The sequence below is a fragment of the Onychomys torridus genome, chromosome 17, assembly GCF_903995425.1.
Source record: "Onychomys torridus chromosome 17, mOncTor1.1, whole genome shotgun sequence".
Lineage (NCBI taxonomy): Eukaryota > Metazoa > Chordata > Mammalia > Rodentia > Cricetidae > Onychomys > Onychomys torridus.
Genome location: NC_050459.1, coordinates 11313116 through 11338718, shown reverse-complemented (window position 1 = coordinate 11338718; position 25603 = coordinate 11313116). Strand labels below are relative to the sequence as shown.

The 25603-nt window shown below is 45.1% G+C and overlaps 1 protein-coding gene across 3 annotated transcripts in view; it reads right to left on the bottom strand.

Annotated features, from left to right (window-relative positions):
• The window catches only part of Dlgap2 (DLG associated protein 2), a 724943-nt gene that overhangs the window by 544200 nt on the left and 155140 nt on the right, over positions 1-25603 (bottom strand). For all 3 annotated transcript variants that reach the window (XM_036166326.1, XM_036166325.1, XM_036166329.1), the window contains one exon: positions 24454-24508. In XM_036166326.1, the coding sequence (XP_036022219.1) occupies positions 24454-24508 (55 nt within the window). The remainder of the gene's footprint in view (positions 1-24453; positions 24509-25603) is intronic.

Here is a 25603-nt window from a genome sequence, read left to right as displayed (position 1 = left end):
AGTCCCCTGGCTGCTACAACAAAGCATTATGGTCCTAGGAGCCAGGCTTTGCCTAAAATACTTCCTTGAGCCAGAGATAAAAAATGAAAGTTTAACTAACAATTTATAGCCAGGAATGATGAGGAAAATGCCCATAATCCTAGCATTCAGGAGGCTGAGGAAGGACTATCATGAGTTCAAGGCCAGCCTGAGCTACACAGACCCTATCTCCAAACAATCACGATGTTAACAATAACAATTACACCTTGGGAGAAAGACCCTGGGACTTCCAAAGCAGAGCTTGGTGACTAGCAGGCTTGTTTTCCCAACCAATTTGGAAAAGACTTGGTGCAATGGGCTGGGGTAGCCCTGATCTAAAAGTGGGGATTTGGCAACTGGCTTCCTGCAGGAACACTGAATTTGACAACTTCAGCTCACTAGAAATAAATGCAAGGATCCTGGGGCAGGATTGGCACTTCCCTTCTGGGTGCCTAGTATTCTAGGCAGAACGTGTGTAGCCCTGGGCACCTCACATGTGCGGTCCTGGATTATAGAGAGAACATCAAGACTGACCTGTATGTATGCCTCCCCAGAAAAGGGACTACAGCACCTCTATTAGCCTCCCCCCCCCCCCCCCCCGCCACAATGTTAACTCATGCCTCCCTTTCCTGACAGTGTTTTGTGTCCCTATGGTAATAACTCCCTACGTTCATGTACAGTATAGACCATATGTTGATATGGATGATAAAACTCTAGAGTCTGTGCGAATCTCAAAGATCAAGTGGCAAAGACCCCATGCTGTAGGTTGGGAATCTGAGCCCAGTGAGGTAAATGCTACCCAGGGTAACACCACACAGTGCAGCTGGGTCTGACTCACTACTGAGTCACTGGATGCCCCCACACAGTCTGCTTCTGCTCCCAGCTCCCTCAGCCTCATACCAGCCACCCAAGGCCGCCCTACAGCGTAAGAACTGTTCTCTGTGCACTTCCCCATTCATGGTGCTTGGCCATCTCCTGATACTGCCATCATGAACCCAATTCTAAAGGTAGAATGAAAACTCAGAGAATGTAAGTAATAGCACACAAGCAGCAGAGCTCACACACTGAGCCCTGTCCTCAGGCCCTGAGTCCCAGGGCCTCTAGGCCTCTGCAGCCTTCATTTACATTCCAAGCACCTCAGTTGCTAAGAAGCTGCTGAAGGCATTTTGATCATAAAGATGAGCCTGACTCCCTCAGACTCTGGGATTTCTTTAGCCTTTTCAGCCTGGAGGTGTGCGCTGATGAGCACAGATAAACACATGCCAGCACCTACACTGGACTCAGATGCCACTCCATATCAGGACGGGTAACCCTGACAGTAGCAAAGATCCACTACAGATGCTCCTAAATGTGAATATTTCTACATCCGGAACAGACTTGCATTGCATTACACCTCAATCTCATCTTCATACTGCCCTTAGACTCTATATAAAGGTCAATGTGGGCCTCCAATGTGCTTTCATTAACAGCTTCCAAATCTTCTCCCCTGCTCCTTGCTGGAGATGAGAAGAGGTGTGGGGCTTGGCTTTACTCTGCATGCCCACTCACTTGGACCCAGGGTCAATGAAGGAGAGCTATACGGACCCAGGGCCACACTCAAGGCTTCACCTTTAGCCTTAGGGTTTCTGAGTCTGTACCATTTTTCCTCCTCATATGCTGAGAACCACCCCCACCCCCCCACCCTCCCACCCCCCCCCCTCCCCACCCCCCAGCACTGTTGTTCTCTCCAGACTGGAGTCTCCTCCTCTGTTTCTCGCAGGAAACTTGCATTCACTCTCACAGCCTGATTGATCTCTGTGGGAAGTTCCTGTCCAAGTAGAAATGGCACAGGGTACTATGTACCATGCCATCTGCTTCTCCCATGTGCTCATCTCAGTAAGAGCTGCTGTTGTTTGTCCCCAGAGGCCCTGAGCTCCTTGAGAGCAGTGGTGCAGGACATGTATTACACTCCCAGATCCTGGGACAGAACAAAGTGATTCCAACCCCATGCTAATTTCCTGTCTCATGCCAACCATCACCACAGTACAGAGCTGCCTAAGTGCAGCAAGGCAAAGAAGGATGGTGTGGGAGAGGTACCCTACATGTATTCTTTACTGTATGTGAACTCTTCCCACAAGCCCACAAGCCCACAAGCCCACAAGCCCACAAGCCCATAAGCCCACAAGCCCACAAGCCCAGGGGCCCTTCCTCAGTGGCAGTGTTTGCCAAGATTAGCCAAGCATCTGCATCAGCACCCACCTCAAGTGAAGTGTGCTGGACTCAAGAACAGAGTTAGCAGGGGTTCTCACACAGACCCAGTCAGCACCCCCACCCCCATGTGACATTTTCACTGGGAGATCCGTGAGCACACCTTTCAAATGCAATCACCCCACACTGGACACAAAGGAGAAACCACCTTATTTGGAGTCCTGCAGAAAATGTAAATGGACAGGCATTTAAAAAGGGCAGTATCGATCATGCTCCAACCCCTGCACAGGGGAGAGGCTGGCAGAATGTCCAGGAGGGTTAAAGTGGCTGACTGGTGCACCACAGGAAACACTTTCCCTCTGTGGTCAACACTTCGATTTGATTTTTTTTTTAAATACAAAGCTGATAAAATATCTTTCCCTTCATTTTCAGGAATCAACAGGACAATCTTCCAGACATCCATCCCCTCAATCCCATACTAGCCCCATTGGCTTAACTACTCAGAAATTTAAAAAAAAAAAAAAAAAAAATTTCCAAACAACCAAATGAAGCCTGTAATCATGGCCTTTGGGAGGCTGGGGCAGCAAGTTGAAGGCCACCCTGGGTTACACAATGAGACGCTTTTAGTGAGACACCCCGACCCCTAATGCTATGGACCTTCCCTTAAAGCAAGGCCTGTCTGTGAATGCCTGTCACGTGACATCGGAACCCTCACTCAAATTCTTCAGAAAAAGTCTTCCATGGAGGGAGTGTTGCAAAGGACCCTCAGTCAGCATGCAAACATCCTTCCAGATTCACGCCTTACCTGGTGTTAGCAGGCTTCACCTTTTCAAATGTGGAAACTTGTGGCGGGACAGGCACTCCCTGGGGCTTGTATGGAAACTGTCAGCTGCAGCTGTCATGACTCTGGTCTCCACTGATCAGCTCCCCAAGTCCTGTTCAGAGGACTGCTGTCCTAAGGACACCGTATACACTTACCATGGATCTAGCACACAATATGGGGCTCTAGGTACCCAGTCAGGCCATGCTAGCAGGTGTTCACGCCTCTTTGGCCTTTAGCAGACTACTACAAATCCCAGAAGGCTGGGACAGGGTTCCTGGACAGCAGCAGAGTCCTCTGTGAAGTCCTCCTTCTCAGCACATTGTTCCTTGACTTTCATGGCCCCTCCTGGTCTTATTAGGCAAACATGGGAAATAATTTATAATTTTTTTTTATTTTGAACCTAGCACCTAGCATGTGTTAGGGTAGCACTCTAATACTGAACTATATTCACGTCCTTTAATTAATTAATTTTATTTATTTATTGTACTTTGAGACAAGTTTAGCTGTACAAGCTGCCTTAGAACTTGTCCTCTAGTCCAGGTGGAACTTCAATTTACGATCCTCCAGCTTCTGCCTCATGAGTAGTTGGGATTACAGGCCAATACTTCCAAATATAAGTTTATAAGTACAGAAATCCTACCCCCCTCAAAAAGAAAAAGACCTAACCCAAATGTAATATCAAATGCCATCTTATTTTCAACAGGTGAAAAACGTATTTTGTACGGAGGAGAGTTATGAAAGGGAGCGATCAGAAAATCTGGGCTCATGGAACATGTAGAATGCCACACTGATGTCCTACTGTGATCTGTGCTCTGCTGGAGGGATCCATAACTGGAGCTGCAGAGCCAGAAGGAAGATCATCAGAGCCACACATAGCTTTTACATTCTTCACTCACCACACTCAAAAGTAAAGGGATACAGGGATAGATTAATTCTATAAGTTTTATTTTAACATAATACATTCACTATATCATCATCTCTTCCAAAATGGATTTTGTATGTACAGAGGGTTTTGTCTGCATGTATGTATATACATCATGCCCATGCCTGGTGCCTACAGAGGCCAGAAAGGGGGTGTTGAATTTCTTAGAAACTATAGTTACTGATGGTTGAGCAAAGCTGGGAACTACACCTGAGTCCTCTGCAAGAGCAGAAAGTGCTTTTCACTGATGAGCCATCTCTCCAGCCCCAAAATATCATTTTAACATGGAACCTCCATGAAATATTACTACTTATATGTTTCCACGCTAAGTCTTCAGAGGCTGTGTGTATTTTATCCTGATAGCACTTCTCAATCTGTGTCAATGCCCCCATAACCATATGATGCTGGCAGCTACCACAATGAAGTCCAGGTGGAGTGATATCTTTCTGGATACAAGACCCTAAAGGAAAAAGAAGAACTCTGATCTACACCTAGAACCCGGGAGGTGATGACCTTAGAGTGGGAGGTGTGATCTAAGCACTCATATAGCCCAAAAGGACACAGCAGAAGTCACTGCTAGCAAGTATGGCAGACTTAAATATTACACAAAATAAAATAGGGCTCTGAAGTCTGAGGTTCTGTTTCCTGGAGTAAACTTTTCTATAGTAGAAGCCTACAAAGACTCATTCTTGGAAACCACCCCCATTGGGAGCAGCATCATTCTCTGGGCTTAGCATCCTGGAGGGAATACATTAAAAAGAAAAAGATGATGATGACGATGTGATGATGATGTAGTGATGATGATGTGATGAAGATGATGATGATGATGTGATGGTGAAGAAGAAGAAGAAGAAGAAGAAGAAGAAGAAGAAGAAGAAGAAGAAGAAGAAGAAGAAGAAATTGAGAAGAAGGCATGTTTGAGGAGTCCAGGAAGGGTTACATAGAGGAAGACAGTGGATATCATCAACATATGTTCTATACAAGTATGAAATTCTTAAAGAATAAAAAAACTATTATTTTTAATAAAGAAAAAACTAACCAAACCCTAGCATACGTGCATTCATTCACTGCTTTCCACTCTTGACTGCAGATGTAGTATGGCTAGCTGCTTCAAGTTCCTGTTGTCTCAGCTCCCTCACACTGATGGTCTGTAACCGGGAACTGTGAGCCAGATAAACCCTTTGTCTCTTAAGCTAATTCTGTTGGGGTATTTTTATCACAGCAACAGGAAAAGAACTGAGAGAGAGGACATCTCACCACAACATCTATGAAGGGCCAGGGAGGGTCCTAGAGAACTTGAGGGAGAGGGAGAGGGAGAGGGAGAGGGAGAGGGAGAGGGAGAGGGAGAGGGAGAGAGAGGGAGAGAGAGAGAGCGCGAGCGAGCGAGCAGATCTGCTCATCAGAGAGAAAAAAACGAAAGTCCACTGAGAAAAGACATCATCAGAAGCAGGGGGTCTAAAAACTGCAACACAAATCTCCAGGGTTCCTAGTAATATCAGGAATCCCCACAACTCAGGATAGCCAGAATTTTAAAGTATCTTAACACAGCCTTTTCTTGCTTGTTCCAATGAGAAGGAAGAGTGGGTTCCTTCCCCCACAGCCCTGCTTGCTTGGCAAACCCCTTTCCTTGGCTGTGCCAGGCACCAGGGTGTCCCACATTCCACAACATAACACTGCCTCATTCCATCAGAGCTGACTGAGCACCTGAGAGAGTCCTTAGGACTCCATGGCTGCTGGCACCTTTCTGCCACACATGTGCCTTCCTGGTCATGTCAGTATGTTCAAGGGCTGTGTGGTGACCTGCCACATCTGACTGTGACTCTGTCCCCTTGGTGGCTCCATATGTCCATGTTCTGGTGCTGTCTGTGAGCAGGGAAATCCCCAACTCTGACCCACATCTCCATGTCTCTTCATCTGCGTATGTGGTGAGAATACAGAGCAACATGCAGTCATGGCATACTTCTCTGAGTGATAATACCTTACACCTTGCTCCCACAGCCCCAACTCCCCTTTTAAGAGGCAGGACAGGATTCTTTTGGCTATCCTGGGTTTTTTGGTTTTCCATATGAACTTGAGTATTATTCTTTCCAGATCTGTGAAGAATTGTGTTGGTATTTTGGTGGGGATTGCATTGAATCTGTAGATTGCTTTTGGTAAGATTGCCATTTTTACTATGTTAATCCTGCCTATCCATGAGCATGGGAGATCTTTCCATTTTCTGACATCTTCAATTTCTTTTTTCAGGGACTTAAAGTTCTTGTCATATAGCTCCTTCACTTGCTTAGTTAGAGTAACCCCAGGTATTTTATATCATTTGTGGCTATTGTAAAGGGTGATGTATCTCTGATTTCCTTCTCAGCCTGGATCAGGTCCTCTGGATAAGTGAGACAATTGAATAGCTTGAACTGTTTGGGAGGCACCCAGGCAGTGGGACCTGGACCTGTCCTTAGTGCATGAGCTGGCTGTTTGCAACCTTGGGCTTACACAGGGACATGTTGCTCAGCCTGGGAGGAGGGGACTGGACCTGCCTGGACTGAATCTACCAGGTAGAGCTGAATCCCCAGGGGTGGGCTGGAGAAAGGGGGGGGAGGGGAGAGGACAGGAGAATCCATGGCTGATATGTAAAATTAAATTATAAAATAAAATAAAAAAGAGGCAGGACAGCCCAGAGATACTAGATAGAATCAAACACAAATGGAAAAAAAAAAAAAAAAGTCAATGACATGATTCCTAATGATATTCTGCTATACACTGTGCCTAGCCCAATCGTCATCAGAGAGGCATCATCCAGCAACTGGTGGGAACAGATGCAGACACACAGCAAAACACTAGGTAGAGCTTAGAAAACCCCAAGAAAGAGAGGAAGGAAGGCTTGTAGGAGCCGGAGGTGTCAGACACCAAGAGGACACGGCCCACAGAATCAACTAAGTGGGTATCATACAGGCTCATAGAGACTGAACTGACAATCAGGGAGCCTGTCTGGGTCTGACCTTGGCCCTCTGCGCATATGTTATGGTTGTGGAGCTTGGTGTTCTTGTGGGACGGGGCCAAGGGCGGGGGGGGGATGTCTCTGACTCTTTTGCATGTTTTGGAGACCCTTTTCTTCCTATTGGGTTGCCTTGCCCAGCTTTTATATGAGGGTTTGTACCTGCCTAGTTTTATTGTAGCTTCTTATGCCATCTTTGGTTGATACCCTTGGGAGGCCGCTCAGAGAAACAGAGTCGGAGTCAGAGATGGGAGGTGGGGGCAGGTTGGAGTGAAGGGAGAGGAAACTGTATGGAATGTAATATATGAAAGAAGAACTAAAAAAGGAGGGGAGGTGGAAGAGGAAGAGGAAGGAGGAAGAGGAAGAGGGAGGAGGGGAGGAGGAGGGGGAGGAGGAGGAGGAGGACGGAGAGGAGGAGGGGGAGGAGGAGGAGGAGGGAGAGGAGGAGGAACACCTTGCTGTTATTATTATGTTCCACTTAGGGAAACCTCAGCTGCAGAGGTCAGAACCTCACCCAGGGATCTGCCTGAGTGGGGGAGGGTTAGAGTCAGCTGACCTCAGCGGCTCTGAGACTGAGCCAGCTACCCCATGGCGTCCTGCACATACTTTTCCCTAGTGTTTACCTTACACATGCAAGCAAACTCTCAAGAGCCTGAAGACCTGATCCTTAGCACCTTTGGTTACTTCCAACCATTCAATTAACACAGTTAGGTAACCAAAGATTTGCTGCAGCACCAGAACCTACTGAGTTGAGTAACATTACCATTTCACTGTTATTTTCAGTCAATTAAGAATTCCCTATAGTAGATTCCTTCTGAAAGCAATGTGCTAACCTCCAAAAGGATGTTTCCCACAGCGCATCCACATTCCTCAACCTTGCCATCCTGCCCCGGGAATTTCCATCACCCACTTCTTTCCAATTCCCTGGCTGTTCTTTCAGAGTATGCAAACCCTTGGTACTGGGCTCTTCAGCTTAAACAGAACAGCTTTTGCTCAAGTAAACCCCACTCCCTGTTCCTGGCTAGATCCTGACAGGGAAAGTGTTAGGCCCCCTACATCATGCAGCTTCCTCACAGCATGTGTGGAGCTTCCTGGGCTGCAGCCTACAGCCAGCCTGGCTGAGGAGGAGATGCCTTCTCTCTTTTGATGCCAAGTCTTGTTACCAGCCTTGCCCCACATGCCAATACCAATGGTCTTCCTGACAGGCTCACGGACTCCACCCCCACATGGCAGAGCCAGCTAGTCGGAATTCCTCCTCCTGCCCACTTGCTCAGCTCTAATCCAGGTTCCTGGTCATTGGCCAGATACCCACAGTGACTTTCTGTTTGTCCACAGAAAAACTTCTCCTGAGGTGGGGGCCGTTTAGGCCACATGGGGAAGCAGGAGGCAGCTGGGAGACAGCAAAGAGAAGGAAAATGCTGGTCAGAGTCTTGGCCATGGCTTCCCAGAATGGAGTGGGTACAGCAAGGCTAGCAGGCAGCTGGGACTATCTAGTTGAATTGTCTCAGAGAGATATGAGGAACTGGGGCAGAGAAGTACAGGCCCCAGACGGAGGGCAGGGTGAGTACCATGGGACAAATAGACAGTAAACCCCAGTGTAGCCCCACCAGGAAGAGGTGAGTGTCCTGGCTAAAGGGGTTGCTGTGAAAGAGAATATTGTAGACAGTCCCTTGGGAATCTATGGGAACTAGCTGGCCCAGGAGGAGCCCACCCTAGAATCAGCAAAGCTCTGAGCATAAAAGCATTAGAAACGGAAGATTAAAGGCATGTTACAAACTCCTCTAACTGTGCAGTATTGAGGCTCAAAGGACTCCCTCTGCTGAGCGGGGGTTGGATTGTGGCAGCAACGATATCAGGGGCAAACCCCTTGCTCCCTCCAGGATGTGTACAGGTGTATCACACACAGATATACACAATCACATGCATTCCACACCCTCCCACATTCCCCACTACACACACATGCACACACACACAATCTTGGCTGCCCCACTTCTCTCAAGAATTCTGACCAACACACTTTCAAAGAAAGGTCACGGGGTAATCTTACCTACCATGTGGACATCCTGGGTTCCTTATGGAACTCTTCTCTATCACTTCCATAGGGCTGTGCACATTCCCTGGTCTCCCTAGTGACATCTGTTCCAGCATCCCACATGACAGCTCCCTGCCTCCTCAGCCAATGCATCTCAGTCCAGATCACTGACCACTGACATGTAAATATAAAAAGCAAAACTACCTACACTGAGGCATGCCAGCCAGCATGTCCCTGCCACTCCATCACCATCAAAATGAAAACAGCTCACAGTTGTTCCCAAGAACCCAAATATAATGAACAGAGACCTTTCTGAGGCTGACAAGATACACCTAGATGGTTTATTTGGGAACACCTTGGCAAGTAATCCCAGTTGGCTCCACTGCATCTGGCTGCAGTTCATCCTAATGATGCCCCTCCTTCCCTAACTCGTACTACAACCCAGACCCCACAAATACATCCTGACTGCCTCCACCCATATCTATGCACAGGGCTCTCCATCGCATCTCAGGACAGCACCAGCAGTCACAGGTATTGGTACAAAGGTCTCACTATGAAATACAACCCCAAGGACAAAGTCTCATGGGGTACCACATGTGGGGTTAACTTTCTAGAGTGCCCACCACCAGACAGTCAGCACTCTGGGACTAACATGGCCCCCAGGGACAGTCCCCCACTTATGACTACAAAAGGCACTTTCTTTTTGCTAATGCTTACACAATGATTGCACAAAGGCTTCACTGACGTCTTTGTATGCAGATTATGCACTTTGATCATTCCCATCCCTGATACATCCCCTTTCCCTCCCATCTCCCACTGATCTTCTTCCCTATAGTCTCCCTTCTACTTCATCTTTCTTTTTCTGTGTGGAGATTAAATATGGAAAAATACATGGCACTTCTCTCTTAGAGTCTGTCTGATTTCACTTACCATGATCGTCTCTAGTTACATCCATTTTCCTGTAAATGACATGATTTAGTTCTTCTTTATGGCCAAGTAATGCTCTATTGTGTGTGCATGCCACATTTTTCATTCATTCTTCCACTGACAGACACGTAGGCTAGATTCCAGGACATGGCTATTGTGAAAAGCAAAGCACTAAACATCAGTATGCAGGTGTCTCCACTGAAAGACTTCAACACACAACGTGAATGGTGACTTACTGAATAGGACTCTGATGGCTCACAAAATCATAGCAAGGGCTGACAAATGGAATTTCATCAAATTAAAAACCTTCCTTACAACAAAAGAATCAAGAGAACAAAGAGACAGCCACGGAACAGGAAAAATCATTGCCAGCCATTCATCCAGCAGAGGACTAATAACTAGATATAAAAAGAACTAAGACCAATTTAGTAACAAAAGAGCAGGTAATCCAATTATTAAATGGGTAAACGAACTGAACACTTTTCAAGTTTAGAAGTACAGATTGCCAAGGTATATATGGAAAAAATGTTCAACATTGTCAGCTAGCAGGGAAATGAGACTCCATCTCCAGCAGTCAGGATGGCTATGATCAAGAAAACAAGCAGCAAATGCTGGAAAAGAGGAATCTTCACTTACTGCTGGTGGGAGTATAACTGTTGGAGACACTGTGGAAATCAGTTTGGAGGTTCGTCAAAAACCTAAAGCTAGAATGACTCTATGACCCAGCTAAACCAATCCTGCATGTATTCCTGAGAGGAAGCAAAGCCAAGAGGTTTTACTCTGAGCCCTGCTTCTGAGTGCACATTCTAGTCAGCTCTCATATCTGAGGCACCCAATGCAACTGATGCTCCAGTGTGACATATCCTGGCAGCTGCAGACCCCAGAGCAGCATTACTAGTGCTGCTCATTCTGTCTAAGAACATGTAGGTAAGCCCTCTCTTTAGAAGAGGATGCTTTTCTGATCGGATCCGAAATACAGGGGCAACCTCAGCCTGCCAAAAACCACTATTTCACTGCACAGCATCTAACAGGCTCCTGATGCCGGCCATCCCAGACTGTTTTTGTTATTCTCAACACCCTCTCTCCAGTGCCTTGCCATATTTAGTTCACTTTTCTCCCACACCTCACTCTCTAGCATCAGGCCCTAGGCCTCTGTTGCAAGCACCTGTTCTATGTGGCTTGGTTAAAATGCTTCTAATACCTCCTCACATGCCCACCTCCAGGAGTAGAGTAAATTAGTCAGAAGCCTCTCAACTGTGGAAACCCTGCTAGAGACTTTTCAGAGACACACTTGAATGTCACCAACTGTTTCCTCCCAGAAAATAACCTACACAGCCTCACAAGCACCTTCAGAACCTGGAACTTCAGGTAGAGACTTCATTCTGAATGTAATGAGAAGCCATTGGGCACTGCCACATCCTGGGTGAAAGGGACCAAGTGATGACAGGGGAAGTTTCTGACATCAGTGCAGCACTCCGGTGCCTGGAGCGACTATTCTCCTCCGGGTCCTTCTCCGAACTCTCCAGAGACACCGGACTGGTACAACAGCTCCAGAAAAGGCTGTCTGCCAATTCAGAAATAAACAAATCCCATCCACAGCCACAGGGACACCTGAGGGAGGTCTCACGATTTCTTCCAGTCTGCGCCACAATATAGGATTTATGACATAACAGATTCATGGTAACATGCCACACTGTTACCACATATACTAGACCCCAGGCTGCTAGTGCCCAGACCAGGCCCACCGCCTTTTAACTTCAAAATTTTTGGCTTCACGTTGCCATGAGAAACATTTTCCTTTCTCAATTTCATTATTTGTGCATTAGTCCTTAATATCTCTTCAAATTAACCCCAACTCCTACCTGAGGAAATGGCTGCTATAAATCAAGTGGTGTGAGTGTGATTTATGCGTCGCCTGAAAACTGTTGAGCAATGAGACTGTGCTATTAAATAAGCCAGCCCCTGTGGGAAATCCATCACTGTCTTTAAGTGAGGCTGCAGCTCAGTTGGAAGGGAGGGAAGCTGAGCATGCTAAGCTGGCCATGGGAACCAAGGTTTCACTGGTCAAGGAATCTACAGTGGTCATCCGGGTCTCTATACCAGGTGGTATGTAGGGCCATTTTAAGCCTATCTATAAACTGAATCAAGGGAACAAGAGAGATGGTTCAGTGGCTAAGAACACTTACTGGGCTTGCAGAGGATCCAAGTTAGATTCCTAGCACCCCACATAGAGCACCTGTAACTAGCTCCAGGGGACCCACTGCCTCTGGCTGCTGTAGGCACCTGCACCCACATGTACATACCCATACACAGATACATACATGTACACATAAATTTTTAAAATAATAAAAATATTTTTCAAATCCTAATCGATACTTGGTTTTACCAAAACTGAAAGAGTTATAGATTTTAGAACTTTTCATTTAGTACAAGTGTTTTTACAATAAAATGCTTGGGCTGAAGTCTTTTTTGACAAATATTCAAACTTCTCAATCTCAAAAGAAAGAATTCAGTGGCTTTCACTTGATGGCTCCCTTTACATTATTAGGATGTCAGGAGGAAGCCAGCCATTCGTGACACTAAAACCCTCGCCCGTCAGAAAACAAGTGAGAAGGGCCAGTGGAGGCCACCACAGGGCGGGGAAGAAGGGTGTGGTCAGTCCCAGAAGGCATGCTTCTGACTTCTAGGAATAAAAAACCGTACTACCACAAAGGTAGATGGTCTCTTGCTGCAAGCATCTGGTCATCTCCAGAAAACCTGATCCTGCAGTGTCACCTACATACCTCACAGGTCACTCCACTATCCCTCCTCCAGCCTCCACTGATACAACCCCAGATCTGCTTCCATCCAGAACGTGAGATTACCAGGTAACTCTCCCTCCAGCTCTCCCGGCCAAAACCCTCAGTGTTCATTGGGGAGGGAGGGGCGCTGTAAGGATGTGTGTGTGTGTGTGTGTGTGTGTGTGTGTGTGTGTGTGTGTGTGACATTCTCAAGAACAGACTGGGAATAACAAGCTCACTCCAGAAGAGCCAAGGTGAGTAGGAAGAACTGTGTTTCAACACCACAGCTCAACGTATCCTTCATCTTAAAAAGAGAGGCAAGAACACCCTTTACCCCAACTCCCTACCAAAACAGCCGAGCATCATGCAGAGATACCAGCTAGGCTCTGGCCCCAATTGGACAGCAACTGGGCACGGTGATGATGGTAGAGGAGCCATCCCCAATGTCACATAGGTGACCAGACTGCAGAAACAGATATCGTACATGTTCTGTCTTACGGGAACAACAGAAAAAAAGGCTATCAGAGCACCAGAAAACCCATAACTGTCCCATGAAAGACCATGTATGACATGGGCCTGCGTACACTGTGTACAAATGTGTTCAAAAGGACCACACATGCAGACAGTCCTGGACAACACTGGAACTGACAGCCTGGGCAATGTACATCAACAGCTTCTGACAAGGAACCCCAGAGACCTGTGGAGCCCGAGGAAAATGTGCAGAATATTGGCTATGACCACAAACAGAATAGAGCAAGACTGCAGACCCAGGCGAGATGCCTGAAGACAGAATGAAGGGCAACAAGAGAACGGGGGCTTCATAAACCCGAACCAAGGCATGGAAAGGAGGACTGAAGGGGGAAGCTATGATAGAGAAGACTAGACAGTGTGGTGATGCTGGTGTGTGACAAAACGTTTCCCGGGGAAGCACGTCTACTCACACCAGACAGGGAGCCCAGGACAGACCAAAGCACCAATACCACCTGAGTCCAATTTGATGAACCATGAGTTTTACTGGGGTTACTTACAGGGGTATGGGTAAGAGGTTACAGAGCTGCATCACCAAAGTCCTCGCAGCATTGGTGATAGTTCACTAAGCTGGGAGCCTGGAGTACACTGCACAGTCCACAGGCAGCTCAACAGCCAGAAGAGTGTCCTTTCTAGGTGACTCAGTTGCTCTAACCCAGGCAGCTCAGCTGGTTTCGGCTTCTTGCAGGCAGCTGGTCTGGTCTCAGTCTTCCTTGGTGCTTAGCATCTCTGCGAGTCCTCTTTGCAGCTCAGCTTTGCTAGGCTGAAAGGCGCTCTCAGCTTTTAGTGCTTCCCCTGGCAGGGAGGGACCTAATGAATCTAGCCAGTTTCAGGGACTTTCTGAATTTGTTTTGAATTGTTTCTCTTCCTGTTTACTGAGCTTCCCTGCAGGACGGGATGTTTCAGTCTTGGAGGAAACTGCTATCAACGGGTGTCTCATGGCATAGGACAGTATCTGAGCAAACAGCAAAAATGCTGAGTGTATGAACAGGCAGAGCTCCAGCAAGCTAATTTGCAAAGTGTTAAAGAACAATCCCTGTTAAGTCATCTCATAGTAAAGGGGAAGCTCTCCCTGACAAGAAGGGAAGTTAGTGGTACAGGTGGATCACACACCAGGAGCCCGTGTCCCTTCAGAGGAAAATCAGGTATGTGACACTGTGCAGGACCCTTGCTATGTGTGATATTTTCTCTACATTTCCCCCAGGGACAAGGGCCATATCAATACAATGTTTCTGTCCCAAGACCGGCATAACTGTAATCTGGAACGTGTTGGCAGAGGATGAGCATCGCTGAGTTCAGGTTCTCTGTTTTTGGTTCTCTTGGGCAGGGCAGGCTCTGCTGAGTCCCTTTTTTGCTTCCCTCCTTCTCTCCAGATAGCACCCAACATGTAGCAAAGGAGAGGGGCTAGAACATACTTCCCAACCCAGAACCCCACAATCAAGAGACTAAAACCACTTGGGGCAGGGTCCTTGTTATTACCATATCTACTATCTTATTATCCAGACTCTTCACCAATCACATTTCAATCCTATAATCTTAGTATGTCAATTTGATATCAAATAATTCATTCTTTCAAAACATGGCTCCTGAAATCTGGCTTATGTATTGATTATAATGTAATTTTAAAAATAACATTGTTCAAATTTTTCAACAACCCATAAATATACTGTAACAGTTTATCATCCATTCAAATAATTTATCTCAATACAAATATATCTAAAAGCTATTAAAAAAATAACCAAAGAATGGGCCAAGCCTTCCTTAGGTAAAAACTAGTAGGAACTGGAATAACACTATCATCCGCTGAAGTAAACCTCAGCAGTTACAACACCACTCAAGGTCATCTTGCAGCTTTTCTGTGCAGAAGAACAAGGCCAGTAGCCAGGCGAACCTTTGGAGATTAAATTAAGTGTGAGGGAGTATAGTCAGAAGTGTAAGAGCTAGTCAGTAATAAGCCTGAGCTAATGACCAAATAGTTATAATTAATATAAGCTTCTAAACACAATCTCTCTAAAAGAAAAAAAGGGGATATGATATAGATATGATAGGATGAAAGGGTAGATTATTGAATCTACTTTTGAAGAGCAAAAGCTTCTTTAAAATGTTTTACATTGTGCCGGGTGGTAATGGCAGCATATGTCTTTAATCCCAGCACTCGGGAGGCAGAGGCAGGCAGATCTCTGTGAGTTCGAGGCCAGCCTGGTCTACAGAGTGAGTTCCAGGAAAGGCGCCAAAGCGACACAGAGAAACCCTGCCTTTAAAAAGAAAGTTTTACATTGCTATAGGTTTTAGTTTAATACAAATTTAAAGTTAATTTTGTTATACTGTATGTATATTTCTACTCTTGTTTAAAATATTATGTTTGTACAGCTCATTTGAAATTGTAATGGATAATTAAGAAATACAGAGTAATAATTAGTCACCCATGATAATCAAACTTATAGTCATGTTAGTTTTCTAGGCATATATATATATATTTCTATTAGGTAGGTAATCTTCAAAGACTTCAAAGACCTACAGAATATGGCATTTAAAATGTTTTAAAAAATTAGACTTTCTGGACAATGTGACATGTCTGCTCCTGGCAGCACCAATTTACTTCAAAGATGGGCATGGAAGACACTCCATGTGACATTTATCTTCTTGGCAAAAATAGCCATTTGGGCAAGAAACTGCTCTTGCCTTAACTGCTGATAATATGTTGTATAAACTGGACATACAGGACCCATAGGAAAATGATCACCAAATTTGCCAAAACAAGGCAAAATGGTCCTTCAGGTTCCTGCTTTGCAGAGGAGACTGCCAGACATTATACAGGACACAGGAAAGAGTGACTGAGAGACTAAGCCTATGGGCTAAAAATGGATGCCCCAACGTTGCAGAGGAACTCTGAGTGATTGTCCATCTGTCTATGTCATTCTAGATTTTTGAAAGTTGCTTACAATGCATTTCCTGTTTACTTAGGCAATATTACATCCTTCTGGGGTCTTTGATGTAGCTGAAGACTAGATAGTTATGATTTTCCTTGGTTATGATAAAAGATAAATTATAATGAAACCTTAGATTCACAAATATAGAATAGATAGAATATTCTCTTTAAACTTGCCAAATGTAAATAGACTGGCTATTGTAACTGTAATTTTTGCTTGATAACTGTTTTGTTATATGTAATTTTACTTTGTTAAAGTTAAAACCTTCCTTTTTGATTAGACAGAAAAGGGGAAATGCTGTGGGATGTCTTCCTGTATGCTGTGAATATGTGGTGCTCTGATTGGTTGATAAATAAAGCTATTTGGCCTATGGTGGGGCAGAATATGGTTAGGCGGTACATTCCAACTGGAAAGGGAAGAAGAGGAAAGGGGAAGCGGAAGAGATGGTGCAAGATGCTGCTAGGAGAAGCAAGATGTGAAAGTACCACTTTGGACATGAGTAGGAGAGATTCGTCCCAACCTCAGCCAGGCAGGACATAGGAAAACATCTGACTACAAGGGAGTCTTGAAGTCTCTTGGAAAGATCTGTGCTCTACCCAGCAGCATAGGCAGGAAGTGTCAGAACTCTATGTGGACTGCTTAAATGCCTATAAAGTGAGTCAGATTGTCAGACAAATGGCTGACCCTGTTTCTATAACAGGCTTAACTATCACCAACACTCATCGTCTTAGGGGGTTTTAAAATGACTTCAACAAATAATGCCATTTGAAAGCAGGATCCTGCATCTAAAATCTTTGAATTTTCAGCAAGTACACATGCGTGCACACTTATGTCCAAATGGCAATGGCAATAAAAAATGTTCTCAGTACTCAGGAAAGATTGCCTTCCCAGATCTGGGAAGGCAACAGGCACAATTATTTCAAAAACATTTAAATATGGAACATCCAAATGGCAGTACAAAACTTCCTTAACATCTCATCTAAGGACTAGACTCTTCACTCCACAAAGTGAAGGTTAAATATGTCAGAAAGTCAAAGCATGGTCCTATGGTCACTCAGACTGTCCCTGTTCACAAAGGCCTGGCCCCCTTGGGGCAGTCCTAGAAGAACAGTTCAGAGACAGAATCCAGATGAGAGATAAAGTTTCCTAGGAGAACACATTTTGGGAGATACAGGAACTGGCTCGGAAGTTTAGGTCCCAGTAAGAGAGTGTCAGAGCCACCAGTGCAAACACAAAGACACAGAGACACAGACACTGTTGACTGAGGCATCTTCACACATCCACAGCAACCTCATCCTGAATCACAGGACTGGTTCTCCTACACCTTAAAAAGCTGGCAGGCTAGGTTCTATGCTGCAGGCTCCTGTATGGTACATTCATGAGGATCCTGTGAGGCCCACGATTACTTCATTCATATTTTATCACACATGCCCCCTCTACATAGTTTTTCATGCCTACAAGGCCAACTTAGCTTTCTTCAAACACCACAAGTGGCAGTTTTGCTCAGTCAGAGTAGATTATGTCTGCCCTGTTCAATACTCTGAGGCAAATTCCTACCCATGGAAAGTGCTGTAATAACTCAAGGTATCTATGTATGTTCCATGAGGAAGCCCCCCCCTCTTAACTTTAAGGGGACCCGCTACATCTGAAGAGACTTGGTACCAAGAGTCTGAGCAGCCCCTAGCATTCCAATATTGTATTAACCAATAGAAGGAACATTTATCTGAGCATAAAGTGGATGAGCCCAGCGTGTGGAAGCCAAGCCATAGCCACAGTATCACAAAAACCAGGGATGTCTCAACCCTTTCCACCCACCCTAGGCCCACACACTCCTCCTCTGTTTCATGCCCATTACTCCTCCCCAGGAGCACCTTTGGAAACCATGCTCATGTGTAACCCCCCCAAATACTTAGCAGTGACTTGAAGCCATTTTCCAACTTCAGCGCTCCACATCCGAACACAGATGGATGTGTGCTTCCTACTCTTACTTGAGTGACAAGCTATGAGAAGCTGGGAATTCTGAAAGCCATGAACACCCCCACACTTCCTCTTAGCCCTTCTTCTGCCATAGTAGCCAAGTCCCCAAGGACAGCCTTCCTGATCCTGATGAGGAACATGGCTAAGTCCTAGGATGGGCTACACGAGTCACCTGTGTGACCTGACTAACCCAGCTCTCCTGGAGCTTGGCCCAACCAATTAAGGAGAGAGAGAGAGAGAGAGAGAGAGAGAGAGAGAGAGAGAGAGAGAGAGAGAACACTGCTAGGATTCCATTTTATATCCATGCCTCAAGAGACCAACATTTTTTGTGTAATAAAAAGAGGCACTTCGTGTAATGCCAACCCCCATCTTTGGTGACTTAGAGGTTAGACCATGCCCGGTGATCTGCTGTAACACTGGTGTCATCCTTCATTTTTGTCATCAGTTGCATGTGATCTTGACATATACTAGCATGACTTTAAGGTAGCTTGTAAATGAATGGGTAGGAAAAATATGGTATGATTAGGAGAAAGACTAGGGAGTGTTTGGTGAGAGGCAAGGAGACAGTTAATGTGCCATGAACAGAGGTACAAAGGTACAGAGCAGTGGGTGATGTAGAGCCTGGTAGACATGGGTGTATAGAGTGCATGTTTACTGTTTATCTAGAAATGAGTTGTGTGTCAGCCACATGGCACCAGATGCCAGCAGGGTAGGGATGGGCTATACAGTACTGTTCCGAGATGCTCCATGGCATTCTCCCTGGAGCAGAGAGCTTCCTAAGATATTCTAAGATAGCAGGGGTATCAGGAGCTCTAAAAGAGCATGGATGGAAACAGGGATGAGACTCCCAGAGGAAATCTGTCAGCCCCACAGTGGACTTCAGAGCATCCAACTCTAAGGATCATCCTAAGAAATCTCTTGCCTAAATACTTTTTTTCAGCCTAAAGAGCTTTGAAAAACCCTAGAGCACCTGGAACTGTGTGGTCACTTCCCCTCAATCACCTGGAGTACATTCTGAGGTGCTAGTTAAACACACAATGCTAAGATTAGCATTCATCCACTTAGGCTTGGAAAGAACAGTGGCACAGGGTAAGGATCATCTTCTCTCGCTTCCTCAAACAGGAAACTGTAGGCAGGACAAGCTGTGAGCCTCCTGAGGAAGTTAACTTGGCTCCTCCTAGCCACAGAGAGCTGTGGTGGCCCGCGCAGGGTGGCCCAGTGACCTCACGGGATATTTTTAAGGCACATTGTTCAAACTACAGGGTGAGACTGAAACTTCTCAAAGGAGAAGAATTAAGAGCATTTGGCCTTGGGTCTCGTGGCTTTTCACCTTCATACCAAGCCACCACTAACAAGGACCCTAAGTGAAGAATACACAGATCTGTGGTATCAACCTCTCAGGCTCCATACAGGAGACCATTGCAGAGATGTGGCAGAACACAGTTCACTCTGGGCTGCATTTCTACTGAGGTATACAGTTCTCCACTTTAATGGGAAACTGCCATGTAATATACAATGAGACACTATAGGTGACGAAAAGCCACATTGAATAAAGCAATTTTTGTCCTAAACTATTGACCTATATCCTTACATTCTGGCAGTAATTTTGTAGCACAAGCAATTTTCTGATAGAGTCATTGGCAGTTTATGAAATTAAGGCCTTTGATGCATGAGAGGGTTTTCTTCTGTCTTTGGCTGGTGGACAAAGAGAGGGAGAGCAGGAACATGGGTGTTCTGTTCACTCAACAACAGCACAGAGTGCTAGGAGACAAGAGAAGGCGAATCTCCACAGCTTACAGCGTTTGCTTTCTCCATTTAGCTCAGAGCTCGTTATTCTTAGTTTATGAATCATATCATATGGCATTCTATTTGTACAACCTCAATTCCTTTTTGAAAGGAAAAGGTAGTATAAATAATTGCAGTAACTGGGGGAGAAAAAGCTCACTTGAAGCATTTGGCCTTCCAAAGAATAAACCCTCAACCCGTAACATGAAAACGGCATCCCTTGGCACTCTGTGTCCTTGTGTGTCCACTCTGTCCACTGCACATCCTTCCAGGACCCTTCCATGCACGGTCCTTGCTGCTCTTGTCCCAGGAGCTTCACCAGTCACCCATGGCCCCTCTTCTCCCACACCAGCAACACCGTTCCTCATCCTCATCATTTTGCCCTGCACTTGGTTAGACAGCAACACATGGATAGCAAGGATTTCCTGAGGTTCCTGTACCATCTCAGACCAACACAGAGTGAGATGCTGCCTGAGCTGCAACAAAATGTTCAGCAGCTATGTGGAGGAGAAAGCCAGGAACTGAGGTCTGTGTCCTTATCATTGGAAGAGGGCAGTGTCATTCCAACATAGGCAATAGCCAAAGCTAATGTGAAAACCCTAAACCAGAAGTCCTGCAAGACCACCATGCAGGGTATCCATTGCAACACCAGGAAACAGCATCACAACCACATCTGTATGAGCCAGGTGCATTATGCCTACCGCCAGTCACTTCAAGTCATGTCCCTGCAGATAGGCTGTGGAAAAAAGAACAAACTGACTCATTGGTTTCCCCTTATTTCTTCACTGTGAAATTACAAGCTGTTGAAAACCTTAGGCTCACAAGAAAACCAGGAGATGTAAAATTACCACCCTTTCCTGCCACTTCAACAAAGATGTCTATCCCCTCTGTTTCCTGAACTAAATATTCAAGTTCACTAGCAGTAACTCTAATTTCAACAGCCCTTTTATTCCTTGGATGGTTTGATGATGCATAATTTAAGCTGACTGCCCTGTAGGCCTCTAAAGTCCTTTGGAATAATGTATATTAAAAAAAACAACTATGTGCTCAACCTATGTGGATACTGTAAAATTAGGGATCCTTTTTCAGACACTAAATTTTAATCCAAGATTCCATTCAGCCCAAATACACTAAGCAATTTGCACCACATAGAGACCATGTTTAACCACAGTCAGTACCGCGTACCAAAGACCAGAGTCTCCACCTGCCCAGAGGACTGATCAGAGTATGGGCACCTCCCAGTCTCCTCCCAGGACCTTTATAGCTGAGAACTGGCCACTGGCCGTGGTAGGAGAATTTGCAACACAGAAAGTGGCAAACACTAGGGACTAGGCTTCTCACCTCCCCTGCTGAGGAAAGCTGGTTGACCTCACCTCCCCTGCTGGCCATCAGGCGACCTCAGAGACAGGAATGATCAGGAGTTTCAGGAATGCCACTCTGAACTAGCAAAGGAGCAAGAATCACAGCCACACACATGAAGAAGATCATCAAACTCTTTCTGTTCAGCTTCTATGGGAACATATTTCACAGTCACCTTTCTGTGACTTTGGAATGAAATAGAGCCCAAAGCCAGATCTCCCTGCATGTGTAGTCTGTGTAAGGCCTGTCACTCCGTTTTCGGGGGAACAAATGTTTTTGCCATTTTACAAGATGATTCTGTTCCCAAAATGTCTTCATTCTTGGTGGCAGAACAGGCTGTCTCCTGATGGACACAGACAAACACCCTGAGGCAGCCAAGCCAGAGTCAAGTGGGCGGTGCCCTAGACTTCGCTAAAGCATGTGACCACACCGAAACAAACCGCTGACAGCCAAGAAGAGAACCCGGACATGAGAAATAACAGATGCCAATATCTGCACTGCCTGGATCTCACTAAAAGGGAAATCCACCCAGTCGGTTGCCACTGATTGCTTCCCCACCTGTAATCCATACACAAATCTTACAAAGAAGAACAGAAGATTAAATAGTTTTTACTGTGTGCTACATTTTCCATCAGGAATCAAAGTTCCCACACCCCAAAAGTTAAGGGCATAAAGTGTTCAAGAAAGACAAGAGACAACCGTGGCTTAGAGTGCAAAGACCAGGCTGCCTATAATAAAAACAGGTTAACTTTTATCTTGGAAATCGTCAGCTATAATCAAATGAGGTATGTGAGGAAGCTGCTGTTCAGTAAAGTTTATAAATTCGCCCAGGACTCAGCATGCCTTGTAGGTCTGCATCCACCTAAGACCCACCAGCTTGAATATAGGTACACAGGAACCAGTACTGAGTGAAACAGAGTTGGTACCCCAGAAGTTGTGGCCACGGACACTTCTAGTTAGTAATCCTTTTACCAAAAATGAGTTTCAAGGGAGAGACCCAATTGTTCCATTTTGGCAGCAAATTCTAACAAAAAGTGGCTAGATTCAAGTCAGAGGCATCAATTGGAATCCTAGTTATCAACAGATGCCTCTGACCACCTGGGTCAGCTGCCATAGTCCAGTACACACAGCTGTTTGGCTGGGTTTACAAGGTACACAGGTCTCAACCTAAAGGCAAAATAAGGTCTCATTACAAAAAATCACTGAAATTGGAAAAGGGGAAAAGTGTCTGAAAGTAAAAAATTAAGCCCAGGGCCACAAACACACTGGAAACTCTACCACCACGCCATACCTCGGCTTTACCATATTCTGGCAACGATACGTTGCATTCACCTTTGTGCTTCGAAAAACCTCATGCCCGTGGTTTTCCTTCACAAAACAACCAAGGCAAAACACTGCTCAACTTGTGCCTTGGTTCTCGTGTGAACAAAATCCAAAGTGAGATGGTAAAGAGAAAAGGAGTGAATAAATTAATCTACCTTTTTAACTCATTCACCAAAATTAACACAGGCAATTGAATTAGGCCAAAACAGTGATATATGTTATTTCAAAACCAGCCATGTTCAATCCAGAAACACTGGGCTCAGTGTAGGCAGCATCGTGGGTCTAGAAGCCAATAAGCAGCATTCTTAGGGAATGAAAATAAACCATCTTGAGATGGCAACATCTCCCAAACTCACTTGAAGATTTGCATACAGCAAAGTGTCTCAAAATACCCGAAACTCATTTCAGTCCTAAAAATCCACTGAGATCTTCATGTACCAGAGCTCAGCTTGTCTTCATTGCCTTGATGGTGCTTGTAGGATGGCACAAACGACTTGGCCCCTGGTCCTCCTCACACCTTATCACTGTGCTTCTTCACAGGACGTGTCCTGCGTCTTCACTACTAACCAAGCCTGCCAGAAAACACAGGCTTACAAAACATCCAACTGTGTTGTAAGTATGTTTCTCTATAAATATAGTAAATAAGATACAAATATGTCTCAGTGGCAAGAAGCACGACATCAGTCACACAATATATACACATTTCGTTAATTTTTTTAAAAAATGAAAATTTGTTTTCCCCAAAGCTTTGTGTTTACATCAAAAATGCAACATCAACAAGACCCTTTACCCCTCAGTGACCATGCCTATTTATATGCACAATGAGACACTGGAAATTTCACCGGAGCTAGCCCCTGTGTCTCATCATAGAAGACAAATACACTATCTGAAAGCCTGTTTCGTACCCAACAAAAATACCCTAGAATGTGCCAGGCATGGTGGCACACACCTTTAATCCAGCACTTGGGAGGCAGATGCAGGTTGATCTCTGAGTGCAAGGCCAGCCTGATCTACAGAGCGAGTTCCAGAATGGCCAAGGCTGTTCTACAAAGAAACCCTGTCTCAAAAAAACAAATACATCCTGGAACATGCACTTGTATTTGCAGAGACACAATGGATTTTAAGGACGTGCAAGCTGTGCAAAGCTCTTTGGAGGTAGCAGCCACATCCACTGTCTGCTCCTCGCATTCTGAGACTTTCATTTTGATGAAAGTAACTTCAATGAGAGGCTATCTACATGGAATAATCAAAACGCAGATCCACAAGATAGCACACCTTACATTCTCATTTTTAATGTTAAAACAACCAAGTTCCAAAATGGCTCTTAGACCTCTTTCTCCCCGTCACATTTTCTTAAAAGCAGTGCAGAGCCCACACCATCCATCCAGGATACAAAGCTGCAGAACAACACAAGTACCCACTGCAGTATCCCTACTCTGCCCAACTCATGCAAATCCCAGAGAACATGTATTTAGCTAACTCCCACCATAATGACCAATGGACATCAAACACCCCAGACCAGCCAAAAACAAATAGTGCTGTTTTTAGCAAATAAGTATAATAACCAAACAAAACAGCTTTGGAGATGATATATTCAACTTGATTAAAACAAAAACAACAACAACAAACAAACAACCAGCCAACTTCCCATAAAAATCCAAGATTATAAACATCTGAATCCATTTCTTTGGTCAGTAAAAACAGCAACCTGAACTCAGCTTGTAACTCAACACAGAACTGAGTATCCTAACTTCCAAATAATCATGTATTCATACAAATATCAACTACAAAAAGCCCACACAACATCTACCTGAAGCACCAAGCTCCTTTGTGTCACAGAACCTATGGTCTCTTTCCAGGAGGAGGTAGATCATACCTGTGTTCCTGTCTGGTAAGATGCAGCAATGCTTCTGCAGGATGCCGGGCAGAACCTGTTCCAAAACAAATAAATAAAATGCACTTGGTTGTTATTCAGGCAGAGGTGAAGCATCTCATTAACTGCTGTGAGAGGTTTTCTAATAAGATCATTCAATGTTACACAAAGTCATTGCACCCAAGATGGTCTCAATAATCACCTGTACGGAAAACGCTGATAACATACATTTTTCATCAAACAGGTTAATCAAGTAAGTGTGTTGATTGTATATGATTCTCCTGGGATGTGGCTGCCACAGGGTAATGTACACCCTAATGGGCCCTAAGAGATCTGGAACATGGCTCTGGAGGGACTGCTGTGTGCAGGGAAATGGGCACTCAATTTTCCTGGTGGCTTTTAAAATATTAGGTGCAATTAGAGCCTGACAATGGAGCTTTGCTGGGACACTGTGCAAGGTCTTCATTGAGGACCTAAGCTCAGAGGCTCTCATCCCTCATCCAGAATATTTGTGAGGAAAATGTAAACAAAAGCTGTGTTTAGACTCTAACCTTGGTAGCAAAAGGTCTCCTTTGATTTGAGGGTGAAGACAATAGAAACCTGTTTTGTCAAGAAAATTCTACAACACAAAGCTTCTGCAAAGCACAGGCTGGAAAAAAATCTACAGTGGGGATTCTCAACAGGAAATGTATGTTCCTGCTTCCTAATCTGCTCAAAGAAAAGCTGACCTCTCACATGTTCCACAAGACCAAGCACGGGTGGGCCCTCAGCCAGCAGTGGCAAATGTCCAGAGCTGTCAGCAAGGAAGTCTTGTTGCCTCAGAGCAATGAGTTCTATACAAGAGGCAGAGGTGTCCCAGGAACACACCAGGAGCCTTACATCCACTTTTGGGGACTTAGATGAATTGTCTCTGCCTTAGCCAACCTTACTTCCTCCACTTCCTCAGAATACCTTGCATGCAGTAAAGAATGCTTTTTATCCTAAATATAATTGGCTGCACATAACAGCATAGACAATTTTTTGATGCAAGGTAAAATCTGATAACAAAAAAAAAAATCAAATCAAATAAAGCAATAAGCAAATCTGTATCTAGCAAATGCTATGTAAAACATGGAATGAGAATTCAACAACATATTCTGACATTCATGTGACA